At 48.5% G+C, this 21,358-nt stretch overlaps 2 protein-coding genes across 10 annotated transcripts in view; one reads left to right on the plus strand and one right to left on the minus strand.

Annotated features, from left to right (window-relative positions):
• Positions 1-21,358, plus strand: part of ZXDC (ZXD family zinc finger C) — a 105,423-nt gene that overhangs the window by 38,493 nt on the left and 45,572 nt on the right. For 2 of the 4 annotated variants that reach the window (XM_027583203.2, XM_027583205.2), the window contains 3 exons: positions 1,220-1,389; positions 3,491-3,592; positions 5,175-6,808. In XM_027583203.2, the coding sequence (XP_027439004.2) occupies positions 1,220-1,389; positions 3,491-3,592; positions 5,175-5,261 (359 nt within the window). In that variant the 3' untranslated portion in view covers positions 5,262-6,808. Of the gene's footprint in view, positions 1-1,219; positions 1,390-3,490; positions 3,593-5,174; positions 6,809-21,358 lie in introns of those variants that run through there. The other 2 variants (XM_027583204.2, XM_027583206.2) reach the window with 2 other exon arrangements.
• CFAP100 (cilia and flagella associated protein 100) overlaps positions 3,505-21,358 on the minus strand; it is a 54,282-nt gene continuing 36,428 nt past the window's right edge. For 2 of the 6 annotated variants that reach the window (XM_027583209.2, XM_027583213.2), the window contains 5 exons: positions 13,958-14,032; positions 10,554-10,689; positions 9,338-9,543; positions 8,230-8,323; positions 7,212-7,347 (listed from right to left, as the gene is read on the minus strand). In XM_027583209.2, the coding sequence (XP_027439010.1) occupies positions 7,234-7,347; positions 8,230-8,323; positions 9,338-9,543; positions 10,554-10,689; positions 13,958-14,032 (625 nt within the window). In that variant the 3' untranslated portion in view covers positions 7,212-7,233. Of the gene's footprint in view, positions 3,726-7,061; positions 7,348-8,229; positions 8,324-9,337; positions 9,544-10,553; positions 10,690-13,957; positions 14,033-21,358 lie in introns of those variants that run through there. The other 4 variants (XM_027583208.2, XM_027583211.2, XM_027583212.2 and 1 more) reach the window with 4 other exon arrangements.

Below are 21,358 nucleotides of genomic sequence, written 5' to 3' on the forward strand. Positions count from 1 at the left end.
AGGCAGCTCGTCCTGTGTGTCAGAACCAACCGTTCCTGCTTAAAATGGAAACTTCGAGTACAAAAAACCTACACAAAGAATGCAGCCTCTCTTTTCCCTTTAACCATAGGTCATTAGATGTTTTCACGAAGACGTATTTTCTAGAAATTCAGCACATCCTTCAGTTTCACTTGTTCTTTTCCTTTTATTCAACAAAAATCAAATGCCTTTTTTTACTTTAAATTTTTTATTGTTATGTTAATCACCATACATTACATCATTAGTTTTTGATGTAGTGTTCCGTGATTCATTGTTTGTGCATAACACCCAGTAAAAATCAGATGCTTTTATTTGCATTAACTTGTATGATGTTCACTGTAAAATTGTCTTTATGAAGTCATTCATGTATGCATCTCCCGGGCTGTCTGGACACAGCTGTCACAGCACCTGAAATTCCCTGGCACTTACTAGGACCCAGGCACTGTTCTAAACTTGCATCACATATCTACTTAATCCTTCCAAAACTTTGAGTTAGGGAGTATTCCCATTTCACAGGTAGGGAACACTGAGGCCAGAACTTAAATTGCTTGTCCAAGGTCAGGTAGCAGAGTCAGGGGTGGAGCCAGGATCTGAATCCAGGCGACTGGTCTTTGGGATTTCGTGCTGCTCACAAACCACGCGACTGTCAGAGAAACCCTTTCTGGGTGTCCAGATTGTTTGTTTCTTCTTTGTACTTCATTATTTTAGAAAGCATATTTTTATGAAATCAACGAAGCGATGACTTTTGAAGAGGAAGCTGGACAGAAAACAGCCTGAAGGATTTGGCAGCTTATTTAAGCACATGCCGAGGGGCCCGAGGGTGGGATGTGATGGCCGGCTTCCTTCCCTTGTTCCTTTTCTGTGACTGTGCAGCTCTGCCTGGTAGTTGTGCTCCATGGTGTTGGGGATCTCCTGTGTGCCTGCCGTTCTTGGGGTTGCAGGGTAAGCAGGAGCCTCTGCCCCCGTGAAATGGGCACCTGGGGTCTGATCGCTGAATGTCCAGAAGACACGTAGGTAAGTTTGCTACGCTTTCTAATCAAAATCTTTGTTTTTTCCACCTCTTAAGCCCGGGACTCTCCCTGTTGACTAGTTTGAAGTCTGCAGGGCTGTACACAGTGACTACGGGGAGGCTGTGTCCCCCGAGTGTGGCCTCGGTGAGGCACGGTACACGGCATGTGTTGGTTTGTCTGTTTCATTGCAGGAGCCTCGGGGTCCACTCAGAGGAAAATGAAAGATGGCAAGGTCAGTCCTACTCACTTCCACACAAGCCAGACTGGCTGGTTGTGTGGGAACCTTGTGGTGCCCAGCGGAGGTCTGCCAGGACCAGCTCCGGCGGCCAGCGTGCAGTGCGTTCAGGTCCAGCTACTGCAGGTAAGAGCCAGCAAGCCCAAAGGATGCTGGTCATGGGGCGGGAGCCGGGGGCTAGGCTTCGGGCCGTGTCTCCCTGAGCCTCCACCCCTCCAGTACTCCTTCCTCTTGGGAACTGCCCCCCAACCTGCTTCTGACCATCCTGAGTCCGGGATGATGTCTCTGTCACCCCAGCTCCTCCCTTCCTCCCACCCTGTCCCACTCTATTTGTCCAAGCTTTCGTCTTTACTAGGATTGACGCTTCTGTGTCCCCATGCCCCCTCTGTCTGGTGCCCCGTGGGGTGGAGGTGCCGGGCTCTGCTCTGGCCTCAGGCTGTTCAGATTGCCCATGGTGAGCCACGGGATGCCTCGGATGGCCCCGCCCCTCCCTGGACCCCAGGGCTCGTTTCAGGGCAGGGGTGAAGGGGCTTGCTCACACGGCCTGGCAGACCTGGGTCTGGGGAGTGCTCTCAGTGCAGCCGGGGATATAGCCTTTATGTGTTAAAGATGCTGGCTCCCCCCGCCCTTCTTCCCTACAAGATGAGCCCCTCGCAGGCAGGCCAGCCACCTCCTAGACTGTTCCCCGGGGCTCAGCAGGTGCCTGCAGCTGGCAGCTAGTCCATGAGCTCACTCACCAGACACATTGACCACAGCTCTGTGTGTGCTTTTGTTTGTAGTCTCATTTTTGAGGGGCCGGAAGAGGGACAATAAATTGGGACTGTTTGGGGAGAGAAGAGGTGTAGAAGCTGAGGATATGTAGCTCTGACCTGGCCTGATCACATGCCACCTCTTCCCTGAGCATCTCCTGCGGCCATAGAGTACCATGTACCTGGGAAGGCACAGAGATATCCAAGGACTTCTGAGTGCCAAACTGACTCTGAAGAGGAGGGTGGCCAGATCCTTGGGGTCTGTAGTGCTGGGAGAGCCTCATCGAGGAGACAGGACCGAGCTGGCTGTGAAGAGTCTGAAAGGGGTGGAGAGGGCCTGGGTGGAAGGGCTTGGGGAGGGCCAGGAAGATGGGGCCAGTGAGCAGCCTTGCTCTTACAGAAAACAAAAGCTAATGTGAGCATTTGGTGGGGGTGGGACCTAGGGAGACTGGTCTGCAGAGGTGAGCAGGAAAACAGGTCTCTTCCAGTAAAGAGGTCAGGGCTCTCCCAAGATGGGGGCTTGTGGAGGTGGGGGAAAGGGCAGCAGAGCCCTTCTGAACATGGTCACAGCCGGTAGGCGAGACGTGGGGAAGGCAGGACTGGAGGTTCTAACATGGGCCCGTCAAGGAAGCTGGTACCTGTGCAGAAAAGGTGCTCATCGGAAAGAGAGAAGCTGCTATTTAATTGAAGGTGTGAACCTTGAGGTGGAGAAAACTCGCTTTCAATTCTCTACCTTTCCCTGACCAGTTAGTATTGTCTTGGGCAAGTTACTTAAGTACTCTGGGCCTCAGTTTTATTGTCTATGAAGTGGGAAATGATAGTGCCCAGCACAGGAGCTTCTTGAGGCTGGGGAAGGGATGGGTGATGCTGATGCTGGTGGTGGTACCGGGAGTTGAGGGGTCACTGTGAGCCACCATGGGCTGGGTGTGCAGATGAAAGCTGAAGTGTTCAATGGCATTCCTTTTCTTGCATGATTATCAGGGGCCTAGGAGCCTTCCCCTCTCCAGAGACCTGTGATCTCTTGTCCCTTCCAGCTTGACCATGGGTTGGGGCAGAGGTGGGCTTTCTCGTGCGCCATGAGGTGGCCACTGGAGAGCCGGAGGGCCCTCAACGAGGGCACCGGGAGCCTCCGCCAGAGTTTAGGAACAGCCTACAGGAGGGAAATCGGGGCCTAGGCTGAGGGGAGGTATTGTGTGGGGGGGAGTTCTAGGGAAAGGGCCTGGGAGTGGGGAGCAGCCAGATGGCAGGTGGTGTGGGCCTCAAGCTGGGAACAAAGTGAGAGACTGAGGACCAGGAGGAGGGGTAAACAGCCCCCAGCCCCTGATTCCAGTGACTGCTGGGTCTTCAGGCCCCACCTGGCTCCCCGTGTGGCCTCGCCTGGAATCCAGAGGGTGTGTTTCAGAGTGACAGGTACTCCTCAGGCCAAGGTGAGGAATGTTGCTGTGCTTGGTAAATGAAACATGCCATTGCCTCCCCAGGATGACCCCTCAGGTGAAGCAGCCTCGCCATTGGTTCTCAGCCCGCAGCCTTCTGCCCTTCACCCCGTGTTGGCCGTCGATTTGCCCGTCTATGTCCTCCAGGTCTGGATGCCTTACAGCTCTTTGGGTTTGTTAGTAGGACTGTCATGATGCTTTTGGCTTGCTGAGGCTGGTCACTGAGGTGGGGCTCAAGTGGAGACTCACTGGGTTGGTTGCCAGGATGTTTTGCTGCTTTCTAGAAAAGGTTTTGGGTAAATGACCCGGAAATAAAAGACCAAGAATAAAGCTCAGATTTGCTCCCCATTGTAGCTCTTACTTGTGAATCAGGTGGAATTTAATACACTCTTCAAATATTTTATATTTAGAAATTCTAGTCACAGGACACCTGGGTGGTTCAGTCAGTTAAGCGTCTGCCTTCAGCTCAGGTCGTGATCTCAGGGTCCTGGGCTTGAGTCCCACACCGGGCTCCCTGCTCAGCGGGGAGTCTGCTGCTTCCTCTCCCTCTGCCGCTCCCCGCTGCTTGTGCTGTCTGACAAATAAGCAAAATCTCTAAAAAATAAAATAAAATGCACTTTGAAATATATAAAAAAAAATTCTAGTCACTTTCTCCTGTGGGTAATAGGCTGGCTAGTTTTTGTTTTTAAAGATTATTTATTTGGGGCAGGAGTTAGGGGCAGAGGGAGAGGGAGAGGCAGAGAAACCCAAGAAGACTCTGCACTGATCGCAGAGCCCAACACGGGGCTCAGTCTCACAACCCTGAGATCAGACCTGAGTCAAAACCAAGAGTTGGATGCTTAACTGTGCCACCCAGGCGCCCCTAGGCCAGCCAAGTTTTTAACCTATGGGAAAACAGACTCAGGAAATTTAGTTTGCTTAAGTAAGCAATAAACCAAATATAGGTGGCAGTGGGTAATTTAGATTTGGCTATAAAATAATGAAGTAGCTTATCAAATTTCTAACAGTTCAGCCTTACATATATATTTTTTAAATCCCTACACATAGTAATTTTAGTTTTCTTGTATTCAAATTAGGCTGTTTAACGTTTTCCTTAAAATGTCAAAGATAAATATCAAGTAAAAGTGCTGGTAGACGGGGGGGGGGGTAGGTGGGGCTCACAGATGGCTGGAGTGGGGGTTCCTTCAAATGCAGTTTGGGAACGTGCATTCAGAAAACCTCACGGATGTCAACTCCGTTCTGCCTGGTATTCCCACTCATGAGATCGTTCTTAAGAAATCTGGTAGTGTACAAATAACTGGCCAAAAAATGTTCACCATCGCCTTGAATCTAATGCTGTGGGGGTGTTCTTCTAGCAGGAGGAGGTGGCTTAGGTGGGCGGTGGTGTAGCTGTTGATGATACCCACCGGCAGTCAGGAACTGGGAGAGGCGCTTCCTCATAGGGAGTGGGGAAAGGGTTATGAATTAAACAAGGACAGTCACATTTCTGAGGAGACCTGCAACACAGTATCATTGAGTTCACTTTGCCTTCTTTTTGTTTATACGAAAGTTTCTTTCTTCAAGGAACATATGTGAAAATAAGGGGAAAACAAGTTCGCTTCAGGAAAGTGAGAGGTGCCCTGTGGGTTATGGCGCTGGTGTGTGCGGCCGCAGCACTGCCTTCTGGGAGGTGGTCCTGCGCCGCCTGAGCCCCCAGCTCTCCTGCTCACGACTCTGCTTGGTTTTTCAGGAGGTGCTTCCTGCAGCTGGAGGGGCTGCTGGGCCTGAGGAGGTGCAGTGTGCAGGGAGCACCATCAACCTTCGGGACCTGCAGTAAAGCGACCCTCTGCCCCGGGGACAGTCTGTGGCCCCTGGACTCTGTTACGTGGTCTTATAGGCCTGGGGAGGACCCCACTGGGTTTAAGCTCAGGAGGCTAGCTGAGTTCCTCGGAGACTTTGGGGCATGTTTCTCAAAAATGTTTTTGTTACACTTTATCAGGAACCAGTTTGGGGCAGTATTTGTTGAAATCGCCTTACATGAACTGAGGCAAGGACTGCCCTCAGGGCAAAGCACAGGCCTTTCCTGGACTTGGCCGTGCGCAGACACCCCTTGTCCCGTTTGATCTAAGCCATGGAGCCCCTGCTGTATTAGAAAAACAGACTTAGGCAGGAAGTAGGGTAGAGTATGGATTCCTTAGCCAAATAGGACTTCAACTGTAGTAAAAGCAAATGGGATCTTTCACTTTCTGTGTTTTAGCATTTGGCCTGAGAGAGATCCAGAAACGGTTTCCCCTTTCTGAGAGCTGTTTCCCAGCCCCTTGGGTGGTGGTTGTGGTTGGGCTGATTCTGTCACCCCATAGGGCAGAAGTGATCCTGTTGTCATAGTGAAGGCAAATTCGAGTCCCTGTTTTGGCAGAGCAGGCGGGCAGCTCGTATGAGGGGAAGGAGATGGGGGTGTAGAAGGGGACACTGGGGCCCTGTTAGCGAGCCCTCCACAGAGAGGCCAAATTTAAAGCTCCTAATTTGGGGATGCTAGAGGTAAAACTTTACATTTTTCTAATTCTGTATTTGGGCGTTCATGTTAAATAATAATTTGTCCGGTTCCTAAAGTCATGGCCTGAGTGCTCTGTTACGTGTAGGACAGCGAGAGGGGCTTATATATGCTTGTCGAGGCCGCAGGTGTGCATGTACTTTGTCACCGTATGTTTTCACACAGCGCGGTCTGTCCTGCACAGGGGCGAGCTGATAACCTTGCACATGTTTATTTGTTAGCGAGACTGGCCATGGGGCCACTCAGAAATGCTGTTTTTAGCCTTGTGCCTTTGAGACTTACGTTGATTCAGATGCTGTTTTGGTTCTTGGACTTGGAATTGTCCAAACTCTGCCTGTTCTGTGTTTCTTCATTTCTTGAGTTTTTGGCCTTTGGCTTTTGGAAATGACCCCAGCATTCGGTGGTGAGTCCTCTCTCTTTCCTGCCCTGAGGTGCTGTCTATTCAGGGTGCTTCTCTACCGAGAGGAACTTGGTCCCCATTTATAAACAGTTTTTACCCACAGAACTCTGTGCTGCGTCACAGACTAAAGTTTTGTGTCCACCTGGCCCCTCAGCCTCCAGGTCTCCCAGCCTCCCTCCACCAGCAGCCAGCCTGCCTGCCAGGGTGACCTTGGGGCTCGGGTGGCCTGGTGGCCACATTGCACTGTCCTTCTGATGGGAGGAGGGGCCAGGCCAGGGAACAATCTCTCCAGGGTGGGTCGCTGGAACTTTCCTCAGAACGTCCCCTGGGAGTGTCCACCACCATGATGTCATTGGTACTGACTGTCAGTTTTCTGGGCACTGGGTTCCCTAGTGGCAGTGGGCCCAACTTGTAGTACAAATGAATAAAAGTTTTTGTATAGTCATGTGCTGACGGTGTCACTTGGCTTTACGTCACAGAAGTGCGTGTGTAGTGTGGGCGTCATGTTTTTGTCTTCAGTCAGTAGTGAGAACTCTCTCATCCGCCTATAGCTTTCTGCCTCCTTTTCTTGTGGAATTGGCTTTTGTGTCTCAAAGCAGCCACCTTACGTGAGGGCCAGGATGAGCTCCTTCCTCGAGCAGGGCCTTGGGGTTCAGGGATTAGAGGGCAGGGTGCGGATATTGGAACCAGCCTGCCTCCTTAAACAGGCCATCGGGCCACCAGCGAGGGGGAGTTTATTTCACGCGAGTACGGAAATGTACAGTGGGAGGCTGGGAGGGGCCCGGGGACATGGTGACAGCCGCCACAGGCCAGCCCACCCTGCCCCTGCTTCCTGCTGTTGTCCTCGGCGCCAGGAGCCTAGGTGAAGAAGAGCAGCTCTTCCTCCTTGTCCTTATCCATCACCACGTGCTCAGGCTCCTCCTTTGCTTTGAGAGCTGGGGGCCGGGAGCGACTCACCAGTCTCCTGCCCCTCTGCAGAGCAAGTGGACTCTGTGAGCTGTGCCTGGAAGCTGGTGAGCTGGGGCTGTGGGGCCCCGGGGACGTCCCGGCCTCCCCGGTCAGCCCGTGGGCTCAGGGCTAGAGCTGCCCTGAAATGACTCGGGAGGGAGTCTCCCCAGCATTTCCAGAGCCTGTTCCCTGGGCTGTGGGTCCCTAGATGTATGTGTGTTGTGGGGCACAGCTGGAAACACGGGGAAGTACCCGGCTAAACAAAGGGAGCCCACTTCCTTCGCTCCGGGGATTTAAGGGGAGACCCCACAGTGTATGCCGTTCCCATGGGACAGCGTGGAGAGCGCTACTCTATTCAGAGAGCAGCCCCGCAGCCTCATCTGTCTGCCGGGGGCTGTGTCTGGGCTTGGGCCTGCTTTAGGGAGCACACCTCCTGCTGCCAAGGCCAGAAGGAAGTGGCTGTTCTAGCCTGTTCCCTGGGGGGCAGTCAAGGGGAGCTCTAGTGATGGGTGATGAGCCAGAGTGATGGGGTCTGGCTGGGGTGTCAGTGGTATGGTGGGACCCTGTGGGGGCTGAGCTGTACCTGGGTAGAGCTGGGAGGGTGCTAGCCCGGCCAGTCACCCACTGGGAGTGCGTATGCAGGAGGGCAGGCAGCCTCAGGGGAGGACTAGCAGAGGAAGCAGGTCCTGAGGGGCAGCAGGGCTGGTGGGCCAGGAACGGGAGACCCTGCTCTATCCTGGCCTTACTCGGATGGCCCCATCTTTCTTTCCCCCAGCACCTCAGCAATTAGCACCTGCAAGGGGGGTGAGCCAGGCTTGGCTGCAGGCCCCCAGGCCCTCCCAGCCCCACTGTGCTTGGTCATGGGGCCCTTCCCCAGCAGTGACTCCTCGGGGCCACCCTGCCCACCTTCTTCTTGATCTCAGCCTGGGCCCGGGCTTGGGCCCGCTGCAGACGCTCCTCCTGCAGCCGCTTCTGCATCATGACCTTCTCTTCCCGGAGTCTGGGTGCCAGGGGCAGCACAAGATGGATTAAAGACCGGAGGTACCCAGGGAAGCTCCCAGATCCCCTTCCCAGCTCCTCACGTGCAGCCGGCAGTCAGGCCATGGCCCTCCCTCTAGGAGAAAACTCCCCTCTCCTCTCCACCCTTCCCTGACAGGCCAGGTTGGCTTCTGCTCTTGTTCTTGGGGGTTCCCGGCTCAGCTCCATCAGCTCCTACCCCTTGGAGGCCCACGTTCCTTGGTACCCATCCCTGGTCACTGGTCGCCCTGTGTATGCTTCTGGTCATCAAACCTTTGCCCAGTGCCTGCTCCACCGGGTGTAGGACAGGCGACACAGAGGAAGAGCCCCTGTGCTTGTGGGAGAGGCAAATGGCTCTTTGTAGATGTCTCAGGGCCCTGCATGGAGGGAACCGGGCAGCCCCCCAGGTCAGAGGAGCCAGTGGGTCTGTGGGGAGCTCCCTGGGCCTCCCAAGCTAGGAGGATGGATCCATGCTGCCTGTGTCCAGCATTCTGACACTGCCAAGTGTTCCTGCTTGCCCCTGCCACTAAACTGGGCTTCCTCAGCTTCTCCCTGAGTCTGCATCTTCCCTCCCCTGGGCTCTGGCAGTGCCAGTCTCTCCCTCTCCAATCCAGCAGGGAAAATGGCCATCGATGTCCCTTGTCCTTGGGGTGAGGCTATGCTGTCTCACCCTCACTTTGGCTCCTGGGCTCCCTGAGTCCACATCATCTCCCACTCCAGAAGAGGGGCTACCCTCCCTGGGGCTAAGTTTGGTGCCCTCTTTGGAAGACCCCTGGCTTTGTCTCTCAGCATGGAGCACCAGGGTCCTGTCTTCTTGGTTTGGGAGCTCTTTGAGGACAGGTCTGTATCTGACCTCTGTCCTCAGGGCCAGCCTGGGCCAGCCCCGAGCAGGAGCAGGGGTGTGGAGGGTGTCCTCACCCTCAGGGCCCTCCCTACTGCATAAGGCGTGAGGCGCCCACTAGACCACAAGGGGTGGGGCGGGGGCCTGGGCTCTCACCTCATGCGACGCTCCTTCTCCTTGGCCTTCTCGGCCTCCTCGATCTTGATCGGGGGTACACGCTCCAGGTTCTCAAGCAGCTCATCCAGGTGGTGCTCGATGATGGTCAGCATCTGCACAGTGCCCAGGTTGGACTCCTGCTGGGTCCCGATGCAGTGCTGGTACACATCCAGCACCTTGCGGTTCAGGCTTTCCAGCAGCTTGTCCTGCAAGGGGGCCAGGCCGGCAGAGGGGTCACATGGGCCTCTGTCTGCCCCGCCCTCTGCTCCACAGCCTGCCACACCCAGTGCCCTTGCCGTGACGTGGCTGACCTCCCTGAACCCTGCCCAGCACACTCAGCATGGGAGAAACAGCTTGGACACTTGGATTTTTCTTGGCCAGAGCTGTCCTTGCCCTCCTGTGGTCAGCCAGACCCAGGGTTCCAGCCACCACTGGGGCTCTACCCCAGCTGCCTTGGTGTGTCCATGGGGCCCAGTCACCTCCGGGGCCCTGTTCTGCCCCTGCACTGACCTCAGCTCACCACAGGACTATCTGTGCGGCCCAGGGCAGATGAACTCCCCTTTCTGAGCCTGTTCTGACATTCAGAAAGGTAACACTCCCTACCACATGGACTGGGCATGAGGATTGCATGAGGAACAGCAGACAGACAGGCTCAGGCCAGGAGTGGGGCACAGCCAGCGCCCAGTGAGTCTGTCTGACAGGCAGTGGGTGCGCTGGCCTGTGTGTTGTGGCATCCTGTGTACCTGGCCTGGCCTGGCACACAGTAGGTGCTCAACAGTAATTTGAATGAATTAGGAAGCTGGGACCGTGCCTATGGCCCCAAGGGCACTGTCAGGAAGGGTGTGCACTGCACCCTGGAACATTCCTGGCCCTCTGTGCCCTCAGAATTCTCTCACTCTTTCAGGCTATCTTGGGGACATGCCTTTTTCCTCCTGGCAGGGTCACCTTCAGACACCTTGTGTTGAAGAAACAGACGTATTTGTTGAGTGAAGGAAGGAAGGAATGGAGGAGGTATGCTGGGCAGCTGAACGGCCAAGGGGCATAAATACACAGGGTGGCTCCAGTCTGGGGACCAAGGGCCTTCTCCAGCCAGTGCCCCCAGTCAGGCCTACAGAGCCTGGAAGGTGGTAAGGGGCACTGGGTGCTCCCGCATGTGCTCTTACCTCCCACACTCCCTCCATGCCCGCGGCCCACTGGCTGCTGATCGGGGGCCTACCTCCTGAGCACCCTTGTACTCGCCGAAGTGGAAGACTCGGGCTTTGAGCTCCAGCTCGGCGGCCATCTCCTCCTCCTTGGTGATGGACATCATCAGTGTGGTGACCCACTGCTTCAGCTGGTTGACCTCCCTGTCCCTGGAGGGGGATGGGCAGGGCCCTGCCCACTCAGTGCAGCTCTGGGCACTTCACCTCTCAGCCTCACTGCCCCGCCACTGTCCTGAGGGCTAAGGGGCCGTGACTGCAAAGTGTTTGTGTGCCCAGGGGCCAGAGATGCTGCTGAGATGCAGGACTAAGATTTAAGGTTTTAACAATCAACCCTACAAAAAAATAAGTAACAGCTTTATTGAGGTATAATTCACACACCTATAAAATTATTTCTAAAATGCACAATTCAGGGGGCACCTGGGGGGCTCAGTCTGTGAAGCATCAAACTCTTGATTTTGGCTCAGGTCATGATCTCAGGGTCATAAGATCGAGCCCTGTGTTGGGCTCCACGCTCAGTGGGGAGTCTGCTTGGGATTCTCTCCTCTCCCTCTGCCCCTCCCCCTGCTCTTGTGCTCTTTCTCTCTTAAATAAGTAAAAATCTTTAAAAAAAAAAGTACAGTTCAGTAGTTGTCAGGATATTTACACAATTACACAACCATCACTATCATCTCGTTTTAGAATATTTTCATCATCCAGAGAAACCCGGTCCCCATTAGTAGTCACTCCCCATCCTTCCCTTTCCCCCCATTATGTGTCTCTCCTGGACATTTCATAATTGTGGAACCATACAGTGGTGGCCTTTATGTCTGGCTCCTTCATTCTGTAGAATGTTTTCAAGGTCCGTCCATGTTATGGCATGTGTCAGAACTCCATTCTTTTTTAGGACTGTGTGACAGTCCTGTGTAGATGGACCATACTTTGTCGAAATGGACTTAAGTGGACAAAAATGGTCAATCTTACCTTTTGACTCTTGGGAATTATACTGCTGTAAACATTCATAGACAGGTTTCTGTGAGGACATGTTTTCAGTTCTCTTGGGCACATATTTTTTTTTTTTTAAAGATTTTATTTCTTAGAGAGCGCACAAGCAGGGGGGGATGGGCAGAGGGAGAGGGAGAAGCAGGCACCCCGCTGAGCAGGGAGCCCGATGCGGGACTCCATCCCAGGACCTTGGGATCATGACCTGACCCGAAGACAGCTGCTTAACCAACTGAGCCACCCAGGTGCCCTTGGGCATATATTTAGAAATAGAATTCCAACAATCAACTTTTAAGTGAAATAATAAACTTGAAGAATAATACTAAATAAAAATCTTTCACAATAATGGCAGACACTGACCATCATCTGTTGGGATTTCCCGAGCAGGAATCCCTGTTCTTAGGGCTGGCATGGGTCCACCCAGTGTGGGCAGCTACATCTGGTCACTCCACCTGGGAGGCCCAGAGGGGCTCTGCCACCCCCATGGTGATTCTGTGGCTCTTCCCCCATTTGTTGATAGAACCCACTGACATTTTCCCAACCCTAAGCAAAGCACCATGGGCTGCTGCTCCTTTGTCCACTGTGGATCCCATGGCCTGTCACATGCACAGGGGTACAGGCCACCCCCCCCCCCAGGAACCCTCCAGGCTACACTCCCTGGATTTGGGGTGGAGGGCCAAGATCGGAAGCTTGTGAGTATGATGGGGGCTGAGGTGGGTGGCCAGAGAGACCACATGCAGCTCACACACAGCCCACCTGCCCAGGTGCTGGTGGGGCTCATGCAGGTCACCTGGGATGACAGCAGAGAGCACTTCCTGGGTGTCAGGACCAACTTCCCTCAAACCATATGTGTCCTAAGGGGCAGGTACATTTAGGGTCAGTGGTACTCATCCTAAAGGATACATGATTACATTCAGTTTTAACCTTTTTTTTTTTTTTTTTTAATACTTCCTTCACTTTCATTCCCTTAGCTGGTAAGTGTGATCCTACAGCTGGTACAGTGCTGCTTTGCTTTTGCCCCCCTCCTTTGCTATATGGATATGGTGGTGCTGGTGGTGGTGGAGGGCTTTCGTTGTTGTTCTATTTCTTATCAGGGTAACTGGGGTAAAAAGATACCCTTTCCCTACTATTTCTCTTTAGATGTAAAATTGTTGGGTCACAATATTTTCTCCTCAGCTAGGTCTCGCCAATTTAAGGGAATGCAAAATCATGAGGGACATACTGCTCAGCACTGATCCTCAGGCTAGCCTGCACATCACCTGTGTGTTTGTCAGAAATACAGATTCTAGGGGGGATTCCAGTGCACACTGAGTCTAAGGAGCACTTCAGTGCTGGAAAAGTGATGTGGTTTCTTCAACAACTGGACTGCAGGGGGACAACAAGATGGAGAGGAAACCTATAGAGCAAAAGGGATTTAACAACACAACCAATTGCAGAGCATGATCTAATTTGGATTCTAATTCAAACTAAGTTTAAAAACTCCAATCACTTATGGATTATGGATATTTAATATTAAGGATTACTGGTTTTTCTAAATGTGATGATGGTATTGTGATTGTGTTAAAGAATCCATATCTTTTTTTTAGAGATATCAACGGGCATATTTACAGATGAAATGATACATGCCTGGAATTTGCTTTGAAATAACATGGAAGATGGAGAATTTGGTGGGGTCTAGGTAAAAGGAGATTGGCTATGAGTTGATCACTGCTGAAGCTGGTGATGGGACCTGAGGACTCATGATACTATTCTCTGTACTTTTGTACATTTATATGTATGAAATTTTCTTAGAGCTGTTGGGCTGAATTGCAGAAGTTATAAGTTTTTGAAAGGTAACAAGATGATCCCTTCATAAATACCTGGGGACATATAGCCAGAAAGCTTACTAGACTGGTATTAAAAAAAAAAAAAAGGCAAACACCACCAAATAGGAATAAAGATCATTCAAAAGACCAAGCAAAAGAGAGTTACCATATTCCTGCAGAAATAGCAAAAAGAACAAAAATTAAAAATTTTGAAATAGAGAAAGATGGCAGAGTAGGAGCACCATGCATCTGTCTCCCTCACTAGATAATGATTGCACTGGCAGAACCTGTCTGATACAGCCATTTTATTTTATTTTTTTTAAAGATTTATTTATTTATTTTGAGAGAGAGAGAATGAGAGAGAGAGAAAGAGTACATGAGAGCGGGGAGGGTTAGAGGGAGAAGCAGGCTCCTCGCCGAGCAGGGAGCCCGATGCGGGACTCGATCCCGGAACTCCAGGATCATGACCTGAGCCGAAGGCAGTCGCTTAACCAACTGAGCCACCCAGGTGCCCCATGATACAGCCATTTTAGAACTCTGGAGTCTATTGAAAGCTTGCAATTTCCAGGGGAAGGCTTGGACAGTAATTGTGGTTAATTTCCACCCATTTTAGCTCTAAGCATATTAACACTTACCCAGCCATCACTCCCAGCCATGTGGCAGGCAGCTGTTCAGATTTTCTGGAGCAACTAGCACACAGCCTGTTGGAGCTAGGGTGGGCAAAAAAGGACCTTGTCCTCCAAATGTTGGAGATCTGTGCCCTGATCCCTGATTGGTGCTTCTGACCACAGAGGTACAAATAGGCAGACGGCCATTGTTTCATCTCCCCTCACTGTTGCAAGCCACCTCCTCACCCCCCACTTGACTTCCAGGGGATTAAAGGGCCACTGCTTTTTCCTCCCTTCATTTTTTGCTTTTTCCCCCTTGGAGAGCCAGACCTTAAAGACCAAGGACATGCAAAAACAACAACATATATGGGAAAAATTAGTGACCATGAATGCCCAAGGAAAGTCTCAGAAAAGACCCAAGTTTACACTGCAGGATGATTCTCAACACAGAGACAGCCTACAAGATTCATATAAACAAAGACAATACACAATGGAGTAGGGAAATGAAAAATTCACTAAAGGGATTCAAAGGCTGATCTGAGCAGGGAGAAGAAAGAATCAGTGATCTTGAAGATAGGACAATGGAAACTATCAAGGCTGAAGAACAGAAAGAAAAAGATTGAAAAAAGCGAACAGACCCTAAGGAATTAGTGGGACATCATCAAGAAGACTAATATATGCATCATAGGAGTCCCAGAAGGAGAAGAGAAAAGGGGGCAGAGAGAAGATTTGAAGAATAATGGATGAAAGTTCCAAAATTGGATGAAAGACATGAATATAAACATCCAATAAGTTCAAGGAACTCCAAGTAAGAGGAAATCAAAGAACCCCACACTGAGACATAATTATAATCAAACTATCACGGGATAATCAAAAGCCAAAGCCAGAGAATTTTAAAAGCTGCAAGAGAGAAGCAAATCATTACATACAGAGGATCTTCAATAAGATTATCAGCAGATTTCTCATTACAAACTTTGGTGGTCAGAAGACAGTGGGCTGGTATAGTCGAAGTGCTCAGAGAAAAAAATGGTTAACCAAGAATTCTGTATCTGGCAAAACTGTCTTTTAAAAGTGAGGGAGAAGATAAGACATTCCCTGATGGCTGGGTGTAATACTGTACCATTTTATCATGTGTAACCACCACTATAGTCAAGATACAAAACTATTTCATCACCAGAAAGTTCTCCATCATGCTGTCCTTTTATAATTAACATTTAGCCTTCTGTGGACACCCCTCCCTTCCAATCCCTAAGCCCTGGCAATCACTAATCTCTTCTCCAGCTCTATAATTTTATCATTTTAAATGGAATCATACAGGTAATGCCTTTTGGGGATTCCCCCCCACTCAGCATAACTTCCTTGAGATCCATCCAAGTTGTTGTATGTAGCAGGTCCTTTTTATTAAGGAATTGTATTCCCTGGTATTTATGTACCACAGTTTCTGCAGCTATCCACCCATTGTAGGGCATTTTGATTATTTCCAGTTTTTGGCTATTATGAATAAAGCTTCTATGAACCAAAAAAAAAAAAAAAAAAAAGATATTCCCCGATGAACAAAAGTGAAGGAGTTTGTTCCATGAGACCTGCCTTGCCAGAAATGCTCAGGGGAGTCCTGCCCAGTGAAACGAAAGGAAATCAGACAGTAACTTAAAGCTCTATGACAGAGTAAAAATATCAATAAAGGTATAATATGGGCAATTTTAAAAGCTAGTAAAAATGTATCACTGGTTTGTAACCATACTCTTTTTCTACATGATTTAAGAGACTAATACATTTAAAAGAATTTTTAGTTTATGTTTTAGGGAACACAGTGTATGGAGACCTAAGTTTGTGACATCAGCAACCAAAGGGATGAAGATGGAACTGTAAGGGAGCAGAGTTTATGTATGTTATTAAAGTTAAGGTGGTCTGATTCAAATTTGAGTGTTAACAGCTTTAGGATATTAAATATAATCCCCATGGTAACCACAAAGAAAACAGCTATAGAATATACACAAAAGGAAATGAGAGAGGAATTTAAACATTACCAACAATCAACTAACCACAAAGAAAACAGTATTGCAGGATATGAAGGACAAAAACTATAAGGCATATACTAAACAAAAAGTACAATGACAGAAGTCCCACCATATCATTAATTACTTTAAATGTAAATAGGCTAAACTCTCCAATCAAAAGACTGAGACTGGCAGAATGGATAACACATGATTCAACTATATGCTGTCTACAAGAGCCTCACCTGAGATCCAAAGATGCAAATGGGTTGAAAGTGAAAGGATGGGGAAAGATATTACATGCAAATAGTAACCAAAAGAGAGAGCAAAGGTAGCAATACTAGGATCAGACAGAAAAATTTCCCAGAGACAAAGAAGGACCTTATATATTAATAAATGTCCAATACAACAAGAAAATATAACAATTATAAACATTTATGCACCTAATGATGGATTACCAAAATATATGAAGCCGAAACTTACAGATGGAAGGGAGAACTAATTCTATAATAATAGAGACTTTAATATCCCCCTTGAAATAGTGGAAGAACAGCAGACAGAAGATTAGGAAACAAAAGACTTAAGCATTGCTTAAGATGTAATAGACATACACAGAAAACTCTACCCAACAACAGAAGCATATACTCTCAAGTGCAAATGGGGCATTTTTCAGGATGTCCCAAATATTAGGGCCACAAACTAAGTTTGAATAGATTTAAAAAAGATGGATATTATACAAACTTCTCTGTCAACAACTGGATGAAGTTGGGAATTGTTAGCAAAACTGGAAAATTTCACAAAGTTGTAGAAATTAAAGAACACAATTTTTTTAAGATTTTATTTATTTATTTGATAGAGACACAGTGAGCGAGGGAACACAAGCAGGGGGAGTGGGAGTGGGAGAAGAAAGCTTCCCATGGAACAGGGAGCCCAAGGCAGGGCTTGATCCTAGGACCCTGGGATCATGACCTGAGCCGAAGGCAGATGCTTAATGACTGAGCCACCCAGGTGCCCCTAAAGAACACATTATTAAACAACCAATAGACCAAAGAAGAAATCATAAGGGAAGTTAGAAAAAAATAGAGATGAAGAAAACTGAAAACACAACAGAGCAAAACTTATGGGACACATAGCAAAATTTATGGTGCTAAGGGGAGAATTTACTACAATAAAACTTACATTTAAAAAAGAGACCTCAAACTAACAACCCAACTTTACAACTTAAGGAATTTCTAGAAAAAGAACAAATTCAACCCAAAGCTAGTGGAAGGAAGGAATAAATAAAAAATTAGAGGAGTAAAACAACATAGAGAATAGAAAATAATCAGTTTTTCAAAAAGATCAATAAAATTGACAAACCCTTAGCTTGATGGACTAAAAAAAAAAAAACTGAAGTTACTAAAATGACTACTGATCCTACAGAAATAAGAAGGATTAGGAGAGATTACTATCAGCTGTGTGCCTCCAAACTGGACCACCTGGATAAAACTGACAAATTCCAAGAATCACAAAATCTACCAAGACTAAATCATGTAGGGGGGCCTGGGTGGCTCTGTCGGTTAAGTGTCTGCCTTCGGCTCAGGTCATGATCCCAGGATCCTGGGATCAAATCCCACATCCAGCTCCCTGCTCAGCAGAGAGTCTGCTTCTCCCTCTCCCACTTCCCCTCCTCCCTAGTTCGTGCTCTCTCTCTGTCACTCACTCTCCCTCAAATAAATAAATGAAATCTTTTTTTTTTTTATTTTAAAAGATTTTATTTATTTTTTGACAGAGTGAGAGACAGCAAGAGAGGGAACACAAGCAGGGGGAGTTGGAGAGGGAAAAACAGGCTTCCCCCTGAGCAGGGAGCCTGATGCAGGTCTCGATCCCAGGACCCTGGAATCATGACCTGAGCTGAAGGCAGATGCTTAACGACTGAGCCACCCAGGTGCCCCAAATAAATAAAATCTTTTTTAAAAAAGACTAAATCATGTAGAAATAGAAAATCTGAATAGGCCTATGCCTAGTAAGAAGATTGAATCAGTAATCAAAAATCTATTACTAATCCTTTTTAAACTTTTCCAAAACATTGAAGAGGAGGGAACACCTCCTAATTCATTATATAAGAGCAGCATGACCATGATATGAAAACCAGTCAAAGACACTTACAAGAAAAGAAACTATAGACCAACCTCCCTTATGAACATTCATGCAAAAAAAATCAACAAATGTTCTGCTAGACACTGGCTGGCACTTAGGATTCTGGAGGAAACAGGTGACACACACTTATTAGCATATGGAATTCAGTCAAATATTAGAAGGATTATACTATACTTATATTAGAAGGATTAGAAGCAAGTGGGACTCATTCCTGGAATGCAAGGATGTATTATCAATCAGGGTAATACACCACATTAACAGAATGAAGGAAAAAGACCACATGATCATCTCAATTGGTGCAGAAAAAGGATTTGACAAACATGATAAAACCCTCAGCAAAATAGGGATAGAAGGAAACTACCTCCATATAATAAAAGCTATATATGAAAAGCCCACAGCAAACATCATACTCAGTGGTGAAAGACTGAAAGATTTTCCTCTAAGATCAGATGGTAAGGATGCCTGCATTCACCACTTGTATTCAACATAGTACTGGAAGTTCCAGCCAGAGTGATTAAGTAAGAAAAAGAAAGAAAAGGCATCCAAGTTGGAAAAGAAGAATAAAATTAGCTGTTTGCAGATGACATAATCTTCTATGAAGAAAACCCTAAAGCCTCTACAACGAAGCTGTTAGAATTAAATGAATTCAGCAAAGTAGCAAGACACAAAGTCAACAAAGTAAAAAAAAGCTGTTAGAATTAAATGAATTCAGCAAAGTAGCAGTTGCAAAGTCAACAAAGTCAACAAAATGCAGTTCTATACATAAATAATGAAAACTCTGAAAAGGAAAATAAAAACAGTCCCATTTATAATAGCATCCAAACAATTCCACTTGCAGTAGCAAAGTTAAAAACAGAAATACCGTATGCTTCAGCAATTTATACTTTTGGGAGTATACCCAGAGGAATTGAAAGCAGAGTATTGAAGAAGCATTTGCACACCCATGTTCACAACAGCATTATTCACAATAGCTAAAATGTGGAAGCAACCCAAGTGTGCATGATGGATGAATGGAGAAACAAAATGTCTAGACATAAATGGAATATTATTTAACCTTAAAAAGGAAGGGAACTCTGACACATGCTACCACATGAATGAACCTTGAAGCCATTGAGTGAAATAAGCCAGTTAAAAAAAGTCAAATATTTTATGATCTCACTTCTTTGAGGTACTTGGAGTAGTCAAAACCTTTAAGACAGAAAGCACAGTGGTGTTGCCCGGGACTGAGGGCCAGGAGAATGGAGAGGTATTAGTTACAGGGATAGAGTTTCAGTTTTACAAGGTGAAAAGATCCAGGGGTTTGGATGGTGGGTACAGCTGCACAACAACATAAAGGTACTTAGTACCACTGAACCAGACACAAGTGGTTAAGATGGTAAATTTTGTATTATGTGGATTTTATCACATTGAAAAAGGAAATAAAGTGAAATAGAGACCCCTTTTGCCCCCACAAACTCAAGAGCGATGCTCTGCTAGACCCTGGCTGGCATTTAGGATCCTGGAGGAAACAGGTGATACATACTTAGTTCCAGTTCCTATATGGCTATCTGGCTTTTTTTTTTTTTTTTTTTTTTTTTGAGGTGGGGAGGGGCGGGGGGTGGAGAGAGAGAGAGAATCTTAAGCAGGCTCCATGCCCAGACTCGGCAGACTCGGGGCTCAATCTCACAACCCTGAGATCATGACCTGAGCCCAAATTAAGAGTTGGACACTTAACCGAGTGAGCCACCCAGGCGCCCCCTTGGTACCTGGCTTTTTGTTCATTTTCCTTGTCTGCTTTGGCATTGTGGCTTGTTCTGCTCACTCTTAAACCCCGTGGGAGGTGTGCTGTGTGAGCCCATCTCCCTGCATGTGGGCCTGGTCTTTGTTTCAGCACAGGGAAATTTTCATCCGTCACTACACTGGCTTTTGCCCCTCCGTTCTGTGTGCGGCCATCTGGAATTCCTTCCACATGAGCCCTACATGTGTTCTCCCCAGGGTCCTATCACTTCATCTCCCTGTCCTTTCCCTCAGAGTTCTGGAAGCTGTCACCAGCTTAATTAACATGGTCACCCTTGCCCACTCAATGGCGGGCTGCATCCAGTCCTCATTGTGGTCTTGGCCCCTGTGGGCTTGTCTGCACCCAGGTCTGCCTCTCTAGCAGTAGCGGTGCAGCTTCTTGGGAGGAATTAAGATGTTTGTCCTGATTCTTCAGGATTTACATTTACTTGGATTTCTCACACGCATCCCTTAATGAATGTATTTTCTCATGTTTCTGGCGACATTTTCCTGTTTGTGTGTCCTTTGAGCTGCACGTTGGGGCAAGTCCAATACCAGGGACTTCAGATGAGTTATGTCATTTTGATCATGTGTCCAGATGAAGCCTGGGCTGGAGGTGGCGGATGTGCAGGCTGGGTTTCCCCTGAGCCGTGGGGACTCATGTCTGAGTGGCAGCCTGGTTGCAGGTGCCTAGCATGGCTGCCAAGCAAGGTTTCACCTCAGCCAGATGTCGGCACTGGCATGTGCTTTCTGGAGCTTGTGGTGCCCCCTGTGTGGCTGGCCTTGCTCTGGGGGCCCCAGCTGCTGCAAAACTGATCTTCATTTTCACCTCTGGCTAACTGCAGCGACAGGGTGTCTGAGTTGCTTCCTGCTCATTTTCTGACATACTGGCTGGGCTGGGTTTTCCTGGAGGAAGGTTTACATGGTTTCCAGGAGGGGATGCAGGCTTAATTTCTCTTTTCTGATCTTTTAGCCAATGTGGCAGAATCTGAGAGAGGTTCCATTGGGCTTCATCTCATCTGAGCAGCTCTGCTTATTCTTCTCCTGGGTCCCATCACCTCTGGCTGCTGGCAGTGCCGAGCTGATGCTAGTGTTCAGGCTCTGCAGCTTCCCCCAGGCTGTCCTGGGGTCCTTGTTCTCCTTCTGTATCCAGGGGTCCATCTTCCTGGGCTGGGCTCCCCTTGGCCCTCACTGGAGGGACTGTGGTTTGAGCATCTCAAACAGATCACAGCAAGGCGGGCAGAGAATGGGGCTAGGACCCAGCACACAAAATTCAAGGAAATGCTCACCCTTGGGGTCACACATGCACTTCTCTAAATGTTGTGCCGTGGGTACCTCACCACCTTACCCCAGTCCTCCCTGGCCAAGAATGAATGATGCTGTTCTCTCTGCCAAGGAGGCAGGACATGGCTCATCGTATAGCCCTTATGCACCCAGTCAATGTAGAGAGGCAAGTCCTTCAAAAGTCCTAAATTTGCCAAATAATTCTATTATTGAGATTTAATTTAAATATCATTAGGGCACCCATTTTTTGTGCCAT

This window comes from Zalophus californianus, chromosome 1, assembly GCF_009762305.2.
Source record: "Zalophus californianus isolate mZalCal1 chromosome 1, mZalCal1.pri.v2, whole genome shotgun sequence".
Taxonomy (NCBI): domain Eukaryota; kingdom Metazoa; phylum Chordata; class Mammalia; order Carnivora; family Otariidae; genus Zalophus; species Zalophus californianus.